The following is a 17,942-nucleotide window of genomic DNA, read 5'->3' as shown; positions in this document are numbered from 1 at the left end:
AGGAAGACCACCGTGAGGACGGTTTTCTGCCAGAAGCCCTGCTGCTGGGGGGCCCAGGTGTGGACACGGCAGGTGCAAGGCCTGCGCCCCCCACCCTCCCCGACAGCCACTGTTCCCTCCAAGGTCTGCCGCCCTGGAACGACAGGACCCACCCTGGGGCACCAGGACTGGGCCATGGCCGCAGGCCCGAGCAGAGCCACTGCCAGGAGCGGCGGGTGGCTGGTGCTCGGTGTCACCCGAGGTGGGGCAGCTCAGCGAGGAGCCCCGGGAGAGCCCGCCCAGACGGTCACCCGTCTCACCCCCAGTGCCACCACCCGGGAGCCTGGAGGTCCCCTCTGTCCTGAGTGCCCGGGGAGGCTGGCCCGCTCACCATGCAGTGCACCACGCAGACGTTGCCAGGGTCGTGGCGCAGCCAGGCGTGCATGTTCCTGCAGAGGCTGTACAGGCTGCGGAGGCTCGGGGCCCGCCGGGCCACCCAGCCGCAGTCGGAGACCTGCAGGCAGGGCGGCTCACCAGCGGGGTGCAGACACGGGCCTCCCCACACCACCCGACACTGCCCGCCCCAGGCGTGCAGCAGGACTCGGGAGCCAGGTTCCGGCGCACATGGCCAGAGCTGCAGACTGCTGCATCCGCCTCAGTCTCTACACTGTAAACAGCGTCCACGGGCCGAGTGACAGCAGAGACTGCATGGTGTTGTGTTCCCTCTGGAGGCACCACGGGCTCAGTGATGCTCAGAGATCCTTGAGAACCGCCCTCCAACCCCCAGGCGGCATCTGGGGTGGACCCTAAGCATCGGCACAAGGCCGCTGCTCACCCGGTTGTGGAACTTGGAGGGCCGGTAGGTCCGCGGGGACAGGTTGTAGACGGCGTAGCGGCCTGGGTGCTTCGAGTCCAGGAACAGCCGCACATCCTCAATGTTGTTCTTGATGGCCGACTCCACGCCCTCCGCCGGGAACGACATGACTGAAAGACAGGAGCCCCTGCAGCCTCTCCAGCCATGGGCCGGACGGTCAGCCGTGTGAGGCCCCACTGCTCGCGGCTGCTGGCCCGTCAGTACGGTGGTCCTGAGAAGGGGGGATCAGAGGCCCCTAGACCCTGCCCTGCCGTGCGTCAGATCCGCAAGGATCCCTGGTCGGGGTCCCCAAGGCCCTCCTGAGGCGTGGCCTCTACACGGCCCGAAGCACCACAGGGTCTCCAAGCGTCTGGACAGTATGTGTGGCCTCGCATCACCTCCCTCAGGACCTCAGCCTTCCAGAACATTCCAGACCAGGGAGGGGGCTTGACCGGGGTCCTGGGTTGACACAGGACTGCCGGCTGCAGGGCCTGGAGGCACACTGGACACATGGACAGACGCCCGAGGCCGGCACCTGGCGCACGTCACCAGACGGGAAGGAACCAGAAGACATCCTCACAGCTAACGCTGGCAAACGTACCTGCGATTCTGGACGTGATGTAAGAAATATCCAGATCTCCCTTCGCATAGCTGGGATTAAAAACAAAGGGAACTTGGTTATTACAGGAAATTTCTACGATTAACTCATGGGAGCCGAAACTGAAGCGAGTCCTTGAGAGGTTGCAGGGTTCAGGCTGCAGCCCGTCAGTGTGCACACATGGGCCTGGGTGACTGCACACATGTGTACATGTGCACGTGTGGAGTGTCACCTACCTACGAGGCGAAGGAGAAATTATAAACCACGAGGGGGAGGCAGGGCCCGACAGGAAGGACCTTTATCCTCTCACTACTCAAGGTGGACACTGAGAGAAGTTTGGGAGAGAGATGACGACAAAAATGAAGACAGAGCTGCTGGCGTGGTGCGTCATGTCCGGCTAAGCGATCACGAGGCACCGAGTGCCAAGAAACAGTCTAAAGAGACAGAACATGCGTGAGAACCAGACATGGCAGGGAGGCTGGAGTTACCAGACTGGGAACTTACACAGCTGGGGCTGGGGCTTCTCTGGCGGCTCAGTGGTTAAGAATGTGCCTGCAGGGGACAAGGGTTCAATCCCTGATCTGGGAAGATCCCACATGCCACGGAGGAACTAAGACCGTGCCTCACAAGTGCCACAACTACTGAGCCTCTGCTCTGGAAACTGGGGACCATGACTGCTGAGCCCACACAACCTGCAGCCCATGCTCAGAACAGCAGAAGCCCCCGCGAGAGGCCTGCGTGCCGCAACGGGAGGGCAGCCCTCCCCGCCGCAACAGAGGAAAGCCCACGCAGCAAGAAGACCCAGCAGCTGTAAAAACCAGCAACAGCTGGGGCTGACGTGCTGAGGGTGCTGACGGTTAAAGCTGGCAGTGTGCGGGTCAGACAGAGAGTGAGCAGAGGTGGAACTTCTAAGGGAGAGCCAGAAGGAAATGCGAGGTGGAGGCCCTGAGCAGAAAAGAAGGCTGCCTTTGATGCTGAGTAGACTGGACGTGGCTGGGGAGGAACCTCTGGGCTAGATCTCAACAGAATCCCCGAAAGCCCAAAAGCACAGGCTGGGGGATAGCAGAGAGCATCCAAGGCCTGTGTGGTGAGCCTGTGACATAACAGGGACCCCAAAAGGAGGGAAGAGGGGAGAACAGAAGACACGCCATACATTTTAAGTGAGAATTTATCTAAATCAGCATCAGACACCAAACCACAGATCCAGGAAGCCCAGAGAACACCCCGCAGGACAAACACCAGAAAAGCTACCCTAGGGCATGTCAGTTTCAACTTCAGGAAAAATCAAAGGTGAAGACAAAATCCTGAAAGCAGCTCGGGGCAGGGGACACTTTACCTCTGGGGGAGCTACGGTAACAATTATGCCTGGCTTCACCCCAGAAACCATGCAGCCAAGGAGTGAAGCCAGATATTTAGTGTTGGGAGAAAAACCACCAGCCAGGACTCGGTGCCCCGAGACACTGTCCTCAAGAACTGAGGAGACATGAACAGCAGTGACGTGGGGACAGGAGGGAGGCGGCAGGGTTTCTGTGGAGTCAGGAAGCACACCTTTCCCTGGAAGGAATAGCGTGCTATCTCAAAGCGGACCTGGGTCAGCTGGTGACTGCACGTGCCAGGGCAACCACTGAAGTCAGCAAAGAAAGGGCGTATAAGTGGTGAAGTGAGCAAGGAGAGAAAATGGGATCATAGAAAAGGCTCAAGTAGAACCACCAGCTCCCACTGCAGAGTCACAAAGCATAGTTTTCATCAGCTCATTGGGAAGCTGCTGTGAGATCTCAGCCTGCACGTCTGGTTACCACTGCTCTGAGAAAATAAAGATTTCTTATTCTCTTTCACCTTTCAGATCTCACATTTGTTCTTCTTGAGGGCCAGCTGTGATCTAGAACTGTATGGGGACAGTGACTGGGGATATACTCCCTGACTTCTCCTCTATGAAACAGAAGGAAAAAAAAAAAAAAACCAAAAAACTAAAAACAAGAAAGCAACAAGGACTAGAAAACAGTTGTTGTTCATTCACTCTGTCGTGTCCGACTCTTTGCGACCCCATGGACTACAGCACTCCAGGCTTCCCTGTCCATCACCAACAGCTTGCTCAAACTCATGTCGATCTCATCGGTGATGCCATCCAACCATCTCATCCTCTGTCATCCCCTTCTCCTCCTGCCTCCACTCTTTCCCAACATCACGGTCTTTTCCAAGGAGTCGGCTCCTAGCATCAGGTGGCCGAAGTATTGGAGCTTCAGCATCAGTCCTTCCAATGATTATTCAAGGTTGATTTCCTTTAGGATTGACTGGTTTGATCTCCTTGCTGTCCAAGGGACTCACAAGAGTCTTCTCCAACACCACAGTTCAAAACCATCGATTCTTTGGCGCTCAGCCTTCTTTATGGCCCAGCTCTCACGTCCGTACGTGACCACTGGGAAAATCGCAGCTTTCACTAGAGGGACCTTTGTCAGCAAAGTCACATCTCTGCTTTTTAATACGCTGTTTGCAGCCAGCGTTTTCACTCTCCTCTTTTACACTCATCAACACGCCTCTCTGCTTTCTGTCATTATGGTGGTGTCATCTGTGTATCTGAGATTATTGATATTTCTTCTGGCAATCTTGATTCCAGCTTGTGCTTCATCCCTACTAATCCAACCCCAGGTGCTGTGGAGACATGGCGGGCTCGGCTCCAGTCCCCGGCAGTGAGCCAGGACCCAGCAAAGCGAGCCGTGCGGGCACCCTGGTTCCCAGCGCATCTTAGTTACGTTCATACTACTCTGGGGTCTGTTAACGTGCAGTGTGTTATGCCCAAAAGACAGTGCTATCCCTTCAATTAAAAATACTTAATTGCTAAAAAATGCGAAGTGTCGTCCAAGCCCTTCAGCGGGTCTCATAGTAACACCGAAGGCCACTCACTGATCACAGATACAACAAGTACAATAATAACGAAACATCGGAAGCGTTTCAAGAACTACCAAATGGGACGTGGAGACACAAAGTGAGCAGATTGGGAAAAGGCGCTTACAGACTCGTGGACGTGGGGCTGGCACAGACCTGTCTGTGAAGCGCAGGGAAGCGAGGCTGGCCTGTGTGCCAATAAGCACTTCACACACCACTGACCGACATACACCAACTAACATGCAACCCAACGATGCCGTCTACGAGTGACACGAAACTGAGCATCCTCTTGTGTTTATTCATACTTCATTCTGCTGTTTAGTCACTAAGTCGTGTCCACCTCTCTGCGACCCCATGGACTGTAGCCCGCCAGGCTGCTCTGTGCATGGCATTCTCCAGGCAAGAGTACTGGAGTGGGTTGCCATGCCCTCCTCCAGGGGATCTTCCCCACCCAGGGACCAAACCCGCGTCTCTTGTGTCTCCGGCATGGGCAGGCAGGCTCTTTACCACTAGCGCCACCTGGGAAGCCATTCACCTTCACGCGCTAAGTCGCTCAGTCATGACCAACTCTGTGACCCATGGACTGCAGCCCGCCAGGCTCCTCTGTCCACGGGATTCTCCAGGCAAGAATACTGGAGTGGGTATCCATTTCCCTTCTCCAGGGGATCTTCCCAACCCAGGGATCAAACCCAGGTCTCCCGCAACTGCCGATGGGTTCTTTACCGACTGGGCCTCCCGGGAAGCCCGTTATAATCCTGTGGATACTCGTCATTATAATCCTGTGGATACTCATCATTATAATCCTGGGGATACTCATCCTGACTCACACAGTTTGAACGTATTTACTCCCAACCCACTGCCACATTCTCTTGTTAAAAAAACGTGCTTTTTCAACGAACAGAGAATTTTTAAGTCAGTTAAATTTATTAACAACTTCTCCAGGGCTTACATGCTTTGGTCACACTTAAGATGTACCTCTTGCTCTGGTGGCATAAGAACATCTCTCCGTAGTTTATCAGCTTTTCCTAAGAAACAGCTTTTCATGATCAGATCTGTTAACAGATCAGACCTACTGTATCTTGCTGTTATTAAATGAGATCCAATTTTTTCTTTTTAACATAAACTCATTAATCTGTTATTTTCTTTAGACTCACAGCTCATGTTTTATACCACCCCCCCAAGTACATGTCACGGGTGAGTCTAAACACATCTAACAACAGATACTTGAAAAAAATTGACATAAAATAAGGTTTGTCTCTGTTCTTATTTTTAAAAACATTGCTGGCAATTTTGGTAACTTACATGCGAATTTTGGGATCAAAATCTGTGGCAACAGTGTCAGGATTTTCATCTTCAAAGCAAAGAATTTGTAGACAAACCGAGCAGCGACATGACCTCTGAAATGTAAACCCCCCAAACTCACAGACAGCCGGCGTCCCCGCTGCAGTCCGCTGCTGCGGTTTTCCTCACTGGCGGGGGGGCGGGGGGCTCCCTCTGCACGTCCGGCCTGGGCGGGGCGGTCACTCTTGCTGCCGCCCACCCCCAACCCCTGCCTGCACCGTGCAGCCACCAGGAGCAGCAGCCCCTGCAGACCAGCTTTCCCGAAACGGGCTGCAAGGGGGACACACGCCACACCCTCAGAGACCGCACGGCCACGTGAGGCAGAGCCAAGCGAGGGCAGCTGACTCCCTCAGGTGGGGAGAGGGCGTGTCCGCCTCCTGTGCTGGGGGTGCGCAGGGGTTGAGCAAAGTCCCCAAAGGAAGGTCCAGGTGTGTCGGAAACCCAAACGTGCAACCACAGAGCCATCAAAGCTACATCTCCAATATACTGAAACATTTACAGTGTGTCTTTCTTTTCCCCCCTGGCTGCACTATGCGGCTTGAGGGGTCTGGTTCCCTGACCAGGGACAGAATCCAGGCCCACAGCAGTGAGAGCGTGGAGTCCCGACCGGGGACGGCCAGGGCAGGCCCGCGCCACTGACAGCCCGGGAAGGAAAGGCCTCCAGGGCAGAAGGTGGAGGGCGCAGAGGGAGCGTGGGCAGACCTGTGCCTGAGCGACGCCAGCAGCAGGCCGGGGAGAGCGCCGGCCACGCTCACCACATGCACCGTCTACAGCATGTGGCACAAAGTCAGCGGAGAGACGAGCACCCATCGTGAGACAGAGCAAAGCATGGAGCAGCAGTCCACGCGGACATGAGGCTAGAGGGCTGCACCCCAGGCCCAGAGGCCGCGGCTCCACACAGGACGCTCACTGCTGGGCGGCTGGCACAGCCCAGCCACTCGCCCCGCTGCCCCTGTGAGGGGCCAAGGCACCAGCACGCTGGGGACTCAGGGCGCCTGGTGGAGGCGGCCGTGCAGACCTGGCGTGTGGGATCCGGGACGCATGGACGTACGGGGCCTGAGCCTAAAAGCGCTGAGAGACCGACAAGAGACCACGGATGGGCAGGAGCTCAGGATCAGGACTGCGAGCCAGAGGCCACAGGGTGGGTCCGCACACCCCGAGAAAGGGTCTCGCCTGCAGCACCGGAGCGGAGTGGCCCTGGAGGAGCCCTGTCACCAGGCCCTGACTGGACCCTGTGCCAAACCCGGAGGAAGCCCCTGGTGAGCTCAAGCATCGTGGCCGCCATGCTCGTCTGACCCGCAGAACAAAGGCCGGTCCCTGGGAACCATCCACTTGCCTGGGGGTCGAGGCCCAGGGTGCACTCCCCACACACTTGCGAGCCGGTGGCCGCAGGGATGCCCCTCCCCCAGCCAGCGTCCTGAGCTGGGTCCCCACATCCGGTATTGGCCTGTGTGGGGAGCGGCCTTCCTGCTTTGAGGGAGGACCTGAGGTCCCGTCCACCCCATCCTGGCCCTGTTGCAGGGAGTGCGGTAACAGGCCACAGTCCAGGGCCATCACTGTGCCAGGCCTCAGCACGGAGCCCCTGGGCAAGTGTGCTCACGCCAGTACCTTGACCAGCTTCACAAGCCCCGGGGCAACCCGGGCAGGAGGCGGCTACCTGCCTGGCCCTGGTGCGCAGACAGGCTGCCAGCAAGGCTGGCCCACAGGCGTGCACCTCAGCCTCGTGGGAACTCGGTTCCTCTCTCCTCGGCAAGGCCCAGTGGCTTCTCTCAAGTCTGCTGGCTGCTGTCGGCCTGCTGTTCCTGCCGGGTCCACCCGAGACCCCACGATGAACCCCACTGGGAGGAAGACAGGAGGATGTGAGTGCGGCCATGGGCACCTCGGCAGCAGACGTGCAAGGAGGGCTGCAGGTGGGAGGGCAGCTGCCACAGGCCAGGCCAGCCCCCGCTGGGACGCAGCAGCACAGACAGCTGACAGGGAGGCCCCGAGCAGGGCCCTCCGCCCGCCCACGCCCCGCCCGGGCCTCAGGTCTTCACACCTGCGCAGCCTGCGACGACCGGACCAGGACTCTGGGGAGCCAGGTACCAGACAGACAGACGTGCCTCTGACCTTCCTGCTGGAGACGAGGTGCAGCCCGGGCACCACAAAGGGCCGCAGCGTGCAGGAGCAAGCAGGCACCCTGCCCGGCCAGAGCCTGCACTGGGCGGACACCAAGCTCCTCTCATTCCTACGGTCATGTCAGAGGCAAAGCACTGGGGCGCCACCGAGTCCACCAACAGATCACACAGCATGCACGCACACGCCAACTCACACGTGCACGTATACTCATGCACAAGCACGTGAGCCCCTGCCTGTGTCCCCAACAGCTGGGAATATACAACAATAACCACAGCAGAGAAGACAAGCCTGAGGCCTCCATGGCCATGTGGGGGCTGCATTACCCAGCAGCTCACAGCACAGACACGCAGGCCCCCCGTCCCAACAAGGCGGGCACATGTCAGACGGAACCCAACTCTACGGGGCTCCCTGGTCAAAGCTGAGACCGCTTGGAGGATGGCACTGCAGGCTGCGTGCGTGGCTGCCGTCTCCGTGGACAGGCCCACCCTCAGGAGAGATGCGGCCCGGAGCCAGTGTGTACAGTCTCCCACACACGGCCTCCAGCACGAGGGCAGAAAAGTGGTGATGCCTGAGCTCACGTGGGGGCCAGCAGACACTGAGCACGCACGCTCACCCAGCCCTAAGTGCGGGTTCTGCACGTCTGGATGCAGGTCTGCACCCAAGGCTTCAAAACTTGCACAGCAGAGAACCGCGTGCCTGTGCACCCTCAACTCACTTGGCAACGGACTGGATGACTTTGGAGGAGGTGTCCTTGATGTTGGTGAAGAGGCGCTCGGTGCCCCCACGCAGAATGTCCAGGAACCCGCCATAGGGCTGCTCGTACTCAGCGACCACCAGACCTGCGAGCAGAGAGAGGCCTGTGCGGAGCTCCAGGCGCCGCAGCGGCCTGTGTGTCCCTCCACCGGGGCCAGGTGTCCCCCACATGGCCACCTGCACTCCACGCCCCGGCACAGGAATGAACCGGGTACAAGTGAGCCCAGAGCAGGACCTGGGTGCATCAGTAGGCCAGAGCCTCTGGGCGCGTGAGGCTGTTCCCACGTCCCAGACATTCACTCAACTCACTCCCAATGCCTGCTGGGCACCAACGGGACCCCGCCTCTGACAAACACACGCTGGAGCCCAGCGGGGGTGACCAGGCTGGGACACAAGGTACGAGCACGCCCATAGACGGAGGCTGCAGATGCGTGGGGAGGGGAGGGGAGGGGAGGGGGCAGGAGCAGGGCTGTGTGCGGCTCAGGAAGTCCCTGAGACCAGGGTCCAGGGCGCGGCTGCACCCCAGTCGTGCACGCGTAAGTCGGGGTGAGGACAGGAAGGAGGGTCCACGCGCTCCCGTGCGGGGGGCCTGCGGCCTCTGGATCCGGTGGCAACACGTGTGTGACACCTACGCCAGCCCGTTGCCCCACGCCTGGCACGCGTGTGGCACGCATAGGGCACGCATGTGGCATGCCTGGCACGCGTGTGGCACGCATAGGGCACGCATGTGGCACGCCTGGCACGCATGTGGCACGCCTGGCACGCGTGTGGCACGCATAGGGCACGCATGTGGGGCGCCTGTCCACGCACCTCGAGGTGGCCCCCAACACTGCACCCCAGGGAGGCAGCTGAGCCAGAGCCACACTAGTGGACAAGGAGCCAGGACACGGGCCAGCCAGCTGCCGGTACCAGCCCTGGAGGCGATGAGTTGCAACATGACCCCGACAGCGAGGTGGGGATGGCCCTGGAGACACGGGGCAGAGGCGTGTCTGGAACCTTCCGGGCCAGCTGCACTCAGGCCTGGCTGCACCGGCCCCCAGAAGCCCCAGGCTAACTACCAGATCAAGAGCAACCCTCTCAGCAAACACGTCTGAGCTGTGAGCCAAGTCCACTGGCCTCCCGCCCACCGCCAGACCCACCTCCCCACCCGAGCCCGCCTCATGGTGAGCAGACGATGCCCCTGCGGGCCCCACACAGCCGCTCTATTCCCTCACACACCTCCTCCGGGGCCACCCCCAGGGTCACTGCGGGCTGGCCTGAAGGCACACCTGCATCTCACTGGGCAGGGGCCACGCGCGCCGGAGACCTGTGTGGCTGCCCAGTCCCCCAGGGGCCTGAGGCTGAGGCAGCCCACACGCAGACCCCCAGAGCCCCTCGGGTGAGGCTGGGGCTCGGAGGACCCAGGCTGCCCGATGGCGGGGAGGGGGTGGACGGCAGGCGCCCGGCCTCTGGCCCCCTCGCCGGTTGTGGCGAAGGGCACCGAAGGGCAGCCCTGCTGAGTCTTAGGGCGGCTCAGGAACCGTGAACCAGGGTCCCGGGGATACTCACTGCTGCCCGTGGAGCCGGGAGGGGCTGCGTGCCCGTAGCCTCCATTCTGCTCCAGGAGCTGGAAAGGTGCAAACTCAGGTCAGGCCAGGCGTTTGGGACACGTCACCCAGAGTCCACCCTCCTCCACCTGGCTCACTACAGAACCACCAAGGACCCCCCCCAGGGTCTCGACGAGCCCTGGACCCCAGGGCTGATCCTTGGTACCACCGAGGCACACGGCTCTGTTCACAACACAGGCAGCAGCCGTGAACCCACCCCAGCCACCGAGGCTGCAGGCCCTGCCGTCGACAGGACACAGCACGGGGACCCGTGGACGCTCGGGCAGGATGGCCGCCACGAAGCGCAGCCACAGAGCACAGTGCGGGTCCCGTGGGCTGAGCCCGAGGCCACACCAGCTGCCATCCGAACACCACAACCACCCTGGAGAGACGAGGCACCGCGCGACGGGCCCAGACAAGCCCACTCGAGGGCCGGCCTCACGCTCAGCCGCCCAGAGCAACTGCAGCTCCGCGTCCACTCTCTGCAGCTACCCAACGCGTGCTCTGAGGTCTCTTGTGGAGTTTCAAAGAGCATTCTTACTTTCAGGTTAACGTCACATTAGACTCAAGAAACACTGTATTATGGTCTCTGTGGTACGTGATGCGCTGAAAGTGGCCAGTGATAAATGGAATGCTCCAAGGAGTCTTAAAAATAACACCCACGTGTCTTAGCTCAACTGTGTCATTTACTCAGAAATCAGAAACTTCATTTTGTTGTTTCATCAGCTTCCCAAAGACACGGGGCACCTCCTGGTAGGACTACAGGCTCCACACCACCTCAGAAGCTGCAGGGAACATGCTCCGAGGCTGCAGGCCCGGGCCGCAGGGAACGTGCTTCGAGGCACCAGGCCCGGGCCGTGGCACACAGAGCCTCTGACTCTCCTGATCCCTTCCCCATGGGCTCCTGCTTATCCCTCAGCCCAGCCTCCTGCCTGGTGCTTTCCTGGTCTGAGTCCACCGGGGCTGGTGCGCCCATGCTGCCCCAAGGACCTGCTGACTTCTCTCCCACAAGGCCCCGGTCAGTGGGTGTAGGGATGGGCTGCTGTCTGGCCCACGGGTTCCTGGCTCTAGATGCACTGAGAGCAGCATGTGCTCGTGAGCCCCAGCGGAAGAGGCCTGTGTCCTTCCCCGAGCACTTCTGCCCTCCTTGTGGAGCGTCCTCGGGGGCACACGCAGGCTGGCTGCCCCTAGATCTTGGGCCCAAACACCACCCTAGACTTGAACCACCCAAGTGCCCAGGTTCTCTGGAAAGACCATGGGGCAGCCCAGGCCGACTTGCCTCAGCGGCCCTCTCCTCCTCGCTGCTGGCCTCTCTGAACCTCACCTGCTCTGAACCTCTGAGCCCCGCCCCGGGCTCTGCCTCCCGGCTCCAGGAACCCCACAGCGCGGCACACTGCCCCTGAGGCGACCCCGGGGGCTCCTCCCTCCGCGAGAACTGAGTGGAGCTGGACCCCCTGGCTCTAACGCGACACAGACAGCGTCATCGCGAGCGGCACGCAGAGGCCCACCTCGGTGATGGGTGACTTGGGGTTCACGTTGCGGGCAGCCGCGATCTCCTGGAGCTGGTTGACCAGCTCGGTGACAGACAGCCGCTCCTCCGGGTTGACCTTGAGCATGGAACCTACGGCAGAGGCAGAGCTCATTCTAAGGGCAGCTGGGCTGGGGCCCCGGGCAAGCAGCACCCCCTGCTCTGCAGGGCAGGGGGCCCTGGAGGCCCGTGTCTTGCTTACACTACTGATTTTAAAAGCAAGCGGGGAAGGACGATGTGAAGAACAAGATCAACAGAAGCTGCCACTCAGGACACGTGCTCAGGTGGGGTGTGCTGCGCTGGGACTTACGGATGAGGCCGTGGAACACGGAGTACCGCGTGTCGTCGGCGGGGATCGCGTACTTCCCGTTGACGATGCGAAGCTTCGCCCCATCCTCAAAGGGGTGCTGCCCGAAGCAGAGCAGGTACAGGATGCAGCCCAGGGCCTGCGGAGACACAGAGGCCTGCCGGCTCTGCCCGGCCATGCCTTGCCCGCTGGCCATGGTCCACATTCACGGGGCGCAGAGACAAGCCAGGTCAGCGCAGCCAACAAAGCCCAACCCTCCGTTCTCTGATGAGGTCCTTTCGAGACACCAAGCTCCGACCCCAGGGTGGGATCTATCTGCCAAGTGGCCGTTCTGAGGGCGAGTGGCAGGGCCTCCTCTGGGCTCGAGCTGAGCGCCAGGGACGAGTCAGGGGCTGCCAGCCCTGCACCCAAACGTCAGTGTCCCCTCCCTGCCTCCACCACGGCACCTGCCACAGGAGGACAGGGAACCCAGACTGTCCAGCACGGTGAGGGGCAAGTGGGGCCCAGACCAGGCCAAGGCCCGCCTTCCAGCTCATGCATGCGGTCCTTGGGCTGGGACAGGCTGAAGGTGTCCACTTGGGGTCGACCAGCTCACGCGTGTCCACCAGTCTCCACTCACCAGCACAGGGCTCCCCCCCAATGGCAGTGCCGCGGGCCTGATGGGCCTGGATGGGAGCCCTGAGGTGGGGGTTCAGGGCCCCCGAGTGCTGCTCTCAGGGCATCAGGGAGGCCACAGGGCCCCTCGGATGGGCAGGAGGAGTGCTCCCCGAGCTCCAAGCTCTCATGTTGAACCAAGGGATCAGCAGACACCTGCTCAGTCAGGCCCCATGCTCAGCGTACACAGGGCCGCCCTACGCCAACGGGATGTGTCTTAGACGACGGGCCTGACCTCCTGAGACCCTGGGCCTGGGGCCCGGTCACGGCTCCGGCACCACCAGGTCAGTGCACAGCTGCAAGGCCATCCGGAAGGCCAGCGCCGGCCACGCAGGCTGTGGCTCTGTGAACTCTAGCCGACAAAAGGGCTCGGACCAGGTGAGCTCAGGTCCAGGCATGCAGGAATGCCCCGTCTTGGGCTGGGCCTAGGCAACACCGGCCTCCGCCCCTCAGCACCCCGCCATCAGCACCTGTCCACTAACAGCGTGACAAGGGCCGCAGAAGAGGAGAAAGAACCACCAGAGGAAAGGAAGAGCCAAGGAAGAGGAAGGGAGGCCGAGGGCCGGGCGGCCGCAGCCTCACCCAGGGCCCCGGGGGGCCAGTCAGGCTGCCCAGGGACACAGGCCAGCTGCCTTACCCAGATGTCCTGCTTCTCGCCAATCGGGAAGTTTGAGTACAAGTCCACAATTTCCGGCGTCCTGTACATGGGGGTCGTGTTCCTGGTGATCTGGAGAGGAGAACGTGTCAGAGGAAAAGGCACAGGCCCGTCACAGCTGCCGTGGCAATCCCGGGCCGCGGGGCCTGGCGCCGGTCAGGAGGCCTGGCCGGGGCGGTCGCACGAGGCTCTGCACGGGGCCCCGGAGCGTGCTGAGCACACGGGACCAGCACCATGGACGCGAAGAATCGGCAACCACGACAGCGGTGCCCAGGGGTCCTCGTGAACCACCGACAGTGGAGGACGGTGCGTGGTGGGCAGGGGTTGCAAGGCTTCAGGACCTGCTCCAGGCGCTATGACCCCGAGCCCCAGGGCGAGCTACAGACCAGCCCCAGGGCTCACTGCCCACCCGCAGGCAGAGGACGCGTCTGCGACTCTGAGACGTGGGTGCTCCCCAGGGAGCGCGGTCTCCAGGGAGCGTGCAGAGCAGCGACGGGAAGTAGGTGCTGCCCGTGGTGGCCCTGCCTGCTCGTCTTGCACTGCTCTCTCTGCCAGTGCGCGTTCCGGGGCCGCGTCTGCGAGCTCGTGCACCCAGCACGAGAGCCCAGTGTGAGTATGTAGACGGCTGCCCAGCCCAGGGGCGTCTGTGCCCACTCAGCGGCACCTGCTGTTCACACAGGCTTGAACTCGCCCACCAGTCTCCCGGGGGGCTCCTGTGGTTAACTGCCAAACCACCCTGAAGGCAGGTTTTTACGTGATGCTTTAAAGCGCCACGTTTGGGATGACTAAAGCCCTGCAGATGGACGGAGGTGATGGTTGCACTTCGACGTGGACGTACGCAGGGCCGCTGGACCGCAGGCTTAAAAACGGTTACGGTGGGATGTACGCAGGGCCGCTGGACCGCATGCTTAAAAACGGTTACGGTGGGATGTACGCAGGGCCGCTGGACCGCAGGCTTAAAAACGGTTACGGTGGGATGTACGCAGGGCCGCTGGACCGCAGGCTTAAAAACGGTTACGGTGGGATGTACGCAGGGCCGCTGGACCGCAGGCTTAAAAACGGTTACGGTGGGATGTACGCAGGGCCGCTGGACCGCAGGCTTAAAAACGGTTACGGTGGGATGTACGCAGGGCCGCTGGACCGCAGGCTTAAAAACGGTTACGGTGGGATGTACGCAGGGCCGCTGGACCGCATGCTTAAAAACGGTTACGGTGGGATGTACGCAGGGCCGCTGGACCGCATGCTTAAAAACGGTTACGGTGGGAAATTTTATGCTGCATGCTTTGCTACATCAAGAAAAAAGCAAGGGAAGAGCCAGCCGGGGCAGGCACGGTCGGCGGTGGTGTCCCGGCTGCCACACTCACCTCCTCCTCCACCAGGGCCCGGCGCTGGGCGCTCCAGCTGTAGTCTGGGTAGTGTGAGATGGTCGTGGCACTGCCGAAGTCGCACAGCTTGATGGTCCCTTGGTTACTAAGCAGTAAGTTTTCAACCTGCAAAGTTCAGGAAACGGTCTGTGAGGCCGGGCTGCAGGCTGCGCTGTGGACAGCGGGGAGCCAGGCAGGCAGGGCCCGAAGGGCAGACTGGCCAGGGATCTTCTGGGCAAAGGGGACACTCCTTTCTGACCAAAACTGGTGTGTGTACCTTAAAATGGGACATTCAGATAAACAAAGTTAAAATCCACCACAGATCAAAGATAACCTAGCAATGTAGGATATATACAATAAGAACCCTTAGAAAACTTAAAAGATGAAAAAAATTAACATGCCATTTAAAAGTCACCAAACACATTAATAACTGAGGAAAAAACCCAACAAAAGATACAGAGAAGACCTCTTATTCAGAAACTGTGAATAAATGAGACCTTAAATCCGCATCAAACAGGGACTGGGACTCGCCTCCCAACAGGAGGACACAGACCTGCCCGCAGCTCGGGAGCCAGGCCCCACCACCAGCCCACTCGCCACGGGGGCTCTACTCCTCCGCTGCCTGGGAAGAGTCAGGAGACCAGCACTCCATGACCCAGGTCAGAGCACCTTTACCAACCCAGCAGCCAGGACGTCTCCAGCCTGTCAGCCCGTCTCTCGGAGGGGGAATCATGGCAACTTCAACCAGAAGCCGACACTCTGAGCCGAACAATCACAGGCCAGCCTCGCTTCCCTGCGCTTCTCACACAGGCAGGTCTGTGCCAGCCCCACGTCCTTGAGTCTGTAGGCACCTTTTCCCAACAGCACCTGCTCACTTTGTGTCTGTCTCCGTGTCCCGTCCAATAATCCTTGAAACGCTTCAGATATTTCGCCCTCTGTGATCAGCCGCCTTTGATGTTACTGTGAGACCCACTGAAGGGCTCCAACAACAGTCAGCATTTTCAGCAATCAAGTATTTTTAATGGAAAAGATGGACACTGTCTTTTGGGCATAACGCGCTGCACGTTAACAGACCCCAGCGTAGTATGAACGTGACTAAGAGGCGCTGAGAACCAGGGTGCCTGCACGGCTCGCTTTGCAGGGTCCCGGCTCGGGAAGAGACACCAAGAGCTGACAAGAGCCGCACGGTCCGGGGGACCCGCTCTGGTACAGAGACCAGGGAGCAGCAAGGTTGGGTGCTGAAGACCCCTCACGAGGCATCGAGATGACTCACGCCTAACACAAGGAATGCCCAAGGGAGTGAGAGAGCAGCCCCAGGAGTACAGTCTGCCAGGCCAGCACAGACACGGGACTGCCACACAGGACACCGGGTCCCCACGGACAGGGCAAGGCAGGCAAACCCCGCACAAGGAGCAAAGGCCAGCCAAACACACACACACCACCAAGGGCCGGCCACGCGCAGGCACAGGGGCCGTGGTGGGGTGTCCATCGCAGAGACAGCCTCCGGCACCCAGGGACAAGGGTGTCCTGGGACAGGGGCCACCACGGTGTGGAGAAGGGGTGCGGAGGGCCAGGCCCAGCACCAAGATGGAGGCCCTACTCATCGAGGCCTCCCAAGATGGAAGGGGCTGAAATCATGACGCCGAGCATACAGACTGTGGGGCTCCACTCGCATGATGGCCGGCAGGACACCAGGAACCCCACACTGAAGAGGGCGCACAGCAGTGGCAGCTGGGACGTGCCGGGCCTGACACTCGCCCGGGTTCCCGGGTCCTTCCTGCCCCTCCATGGAGCACCACGCCAAGACCCCCGAGGACAGACCACAGGGAGCTCGTGAGGGGGTCCCCACACAGTACCAGCAGCCGTGGACCCGGCACACAGGTACTGAGCAGTCCGCCCCAGGCCGAGCTGTCATCCTTCCAGCTTTTCACCTTCCTGAGCCAGAGAGGAGCCCGCCACCTCCCGAGGACCTCCCAGTGCTGGGGCCTCCCCAAGGTTCAAGATGCCCCAAGAGGAAACGGGAAAGCTGGCCACAGGCTGGACGTGCAGGAAGCAAACGGAGATTCCTGGCAGGAAGGGGCATATGTGGGGTCTGCGTTTAGCAAGTCGGACCGGGGAGGGTAGAGGGGGCCTGCCGCCACCCTGAGCCGCGGTGAAAGTCGGGGCCCTGGCTTCGTGGATGCCGGGCTATTGTTAAAATGAAGCCACAGACCACAGAAAACACCTGTAGCATGTTCCACTTAAAAAACATTATTGTAAGAATATACAAAAACCAACCACTAGACAATAGAAAAAAAGCAAAAGACACCCAGTTAACTGAAGAGTAAGGACTCTGATGAGTATAAACACAGCAAAAGCACACATCATTAAGCCACAAACCCAAAGTCATGACCATGAAGCCCCTTCCCCGCCAGTGGCGGCACCAGGAGGAAAAGGGCAGCCTCCCGTGTGCACCCATGCGCGTGGCAGCCCCGCGGGAAGCGCTCCCGCCCAGTGCCCAGAAGCAGGCGGGCAGCATGCCTGCCCAGAGCAGCCCAGGGGACGTCACCTCCCCTCGGCTCCACGCAGGGGTTGCACCCACGACCGTCCACACCCTCACCCGCAGGGGACAGCACCCAGCTGGGGACAGGAGGGCTGCCGGGCAGCGGGGCGCCAGCCAAGCACACGGGCCCCCACACGCGGTGAGCAGGGCGGGCAGAGCGGGCGGGGCCGCACCTTGAGGTCCCTGTGGATGATGGGCGGCTTCTGTCTGTGCATGTGCTGCACCGCCCGGCACGTCTGGTAGAAGATCTTCAGGACGGTGTCGCACGAGAGCGGACCTTTCGATTCAACTTTTTTTAAAAATTCCACCAGCTGCCCTAAAAGAGAATCAAACTCACATCACCAGGGAACTGCCGAGGCCAAGTGCCCGGGCCTGCTGCCCTCCTGCACCCGCCGTGGTGCTGCCCTGCCCTCTGGCCAGCACCCGGTTGGGGTTACAGAGCCCTGGAGGGGAAGTCTGCCCCGCAGCAGCAGAGGCCTCCGACCACGGAGCCTTCGTGATGCAGCAACTACAGGGACCACGCCCCCGAACATGCACGTCCTGGCAGACACGTCTGGAGAAACGGCCGCTGAGCTTCCTTAGGGAACAGCGGTCCTTGGCTGTGCACCTGACATCTCAGTGGATACGCCCTCCATGCGGCACAGAAAGGGCGGCCAGGCTCTGGGCCCCACCCCAGGCTGCCCCCCGAGGGGTCCCCACCTCAAGGCGCTCCTTCCTGTCTCTGGTACAGGGACCTAAGTCCTGCTGGAACTGGCTGGAGCCCGGGGCCACTGGCCCTCTC

At 60.6% G+C, this 17,942-nt stretch overlaps 1 protein-coding gene across 7 annotated transcripts in view; it reads right to left on the bottom strand.

Annotated features, from left to right (window-relative positions):
- The window catches only part of GAK (cyclin G associated kinase), a 52,350-nt gene that overhangs the window by 17,660 nt on the left and 16,748 nt on the right, over positions 1 to 17,942 (bottom strand). For 4 of the 7 annotated variants that reach the window (XM_055589319.1, XM_055589324.1, XM_055589323.1 and 1 more), the window contains exons 5-16: positions 17,335 to 17,477; positions 14,620 to 14,745; positions 13,238 to 13,327; positions 11,950 to 12,085; positions 11,620 to 11,732; positions 10,074 to 10,131; positions 8,488 to 8,611; positions 7,693 to 7,848; positions 7,316 to 7,492; positions 1,434 to 1,483; positions 815 to 963; positions 371 to 493 (exon numbers count right to left, since the gene is read on the bottom strand). In XM_055589319.1, the coding sequence (XP_055445294.1) occupies positions 371 to 493; positions 815 to 963; positions 1,434 to 1,483; positions 7,316 to 7,492; positions 7,693 to 7,848; positions 8,488 to 8,611; positions 10,074 to 10,131; positions 11,620 to 11,732; positions 11,950 to 12,085; positions 13,238 to 13,327; positions 14,620 to 14,745; positions 17,335 to 17,477 (1,445 nt within the window). The remainder of the gene's footprint in view (positions 1 to 370; positions 494 to 814; positions 964 to 1,433; positions 1,484 to 7,315; positions 7,493 to 7,692; positions 7,849 to 8,487; positions 8,612 to 10,073; positions 10,132 to 11,619; positions 11,733 to 11,949; positions 12,086 to 13,237; positions 13,328 to 14,619; positions 14,746 to 17,334; positions 17,478 to 17,942) is intronic. The other 3 variants (XM_055589325.1, XM_055589320.1, XM_055589322.1) reach the window with 3 other exon arrangements.

The sequence above is a fragment of the Bubalus kerabau genome, chromosome 7 (genome assembly GCF_029407905.1).
Source record: "Bubalus kerabau isolate K-KA32 ecotype Philippines breed swamp buffalo chromosome 7, PCC_UOA_SB_1v2, whole genome shotgun sequence".
Classification (NCBI taxonomy): Eukaryota; Metazoa; Chordata; class Mammalia; order Artiodactyla; family Bovidae; genus Bubalus; species Bubalus kerabau.
Note: the sequence above shows the minus strand (reverse complement) of the source record. Positions and strands in the feature narration are given on the sequence as shown.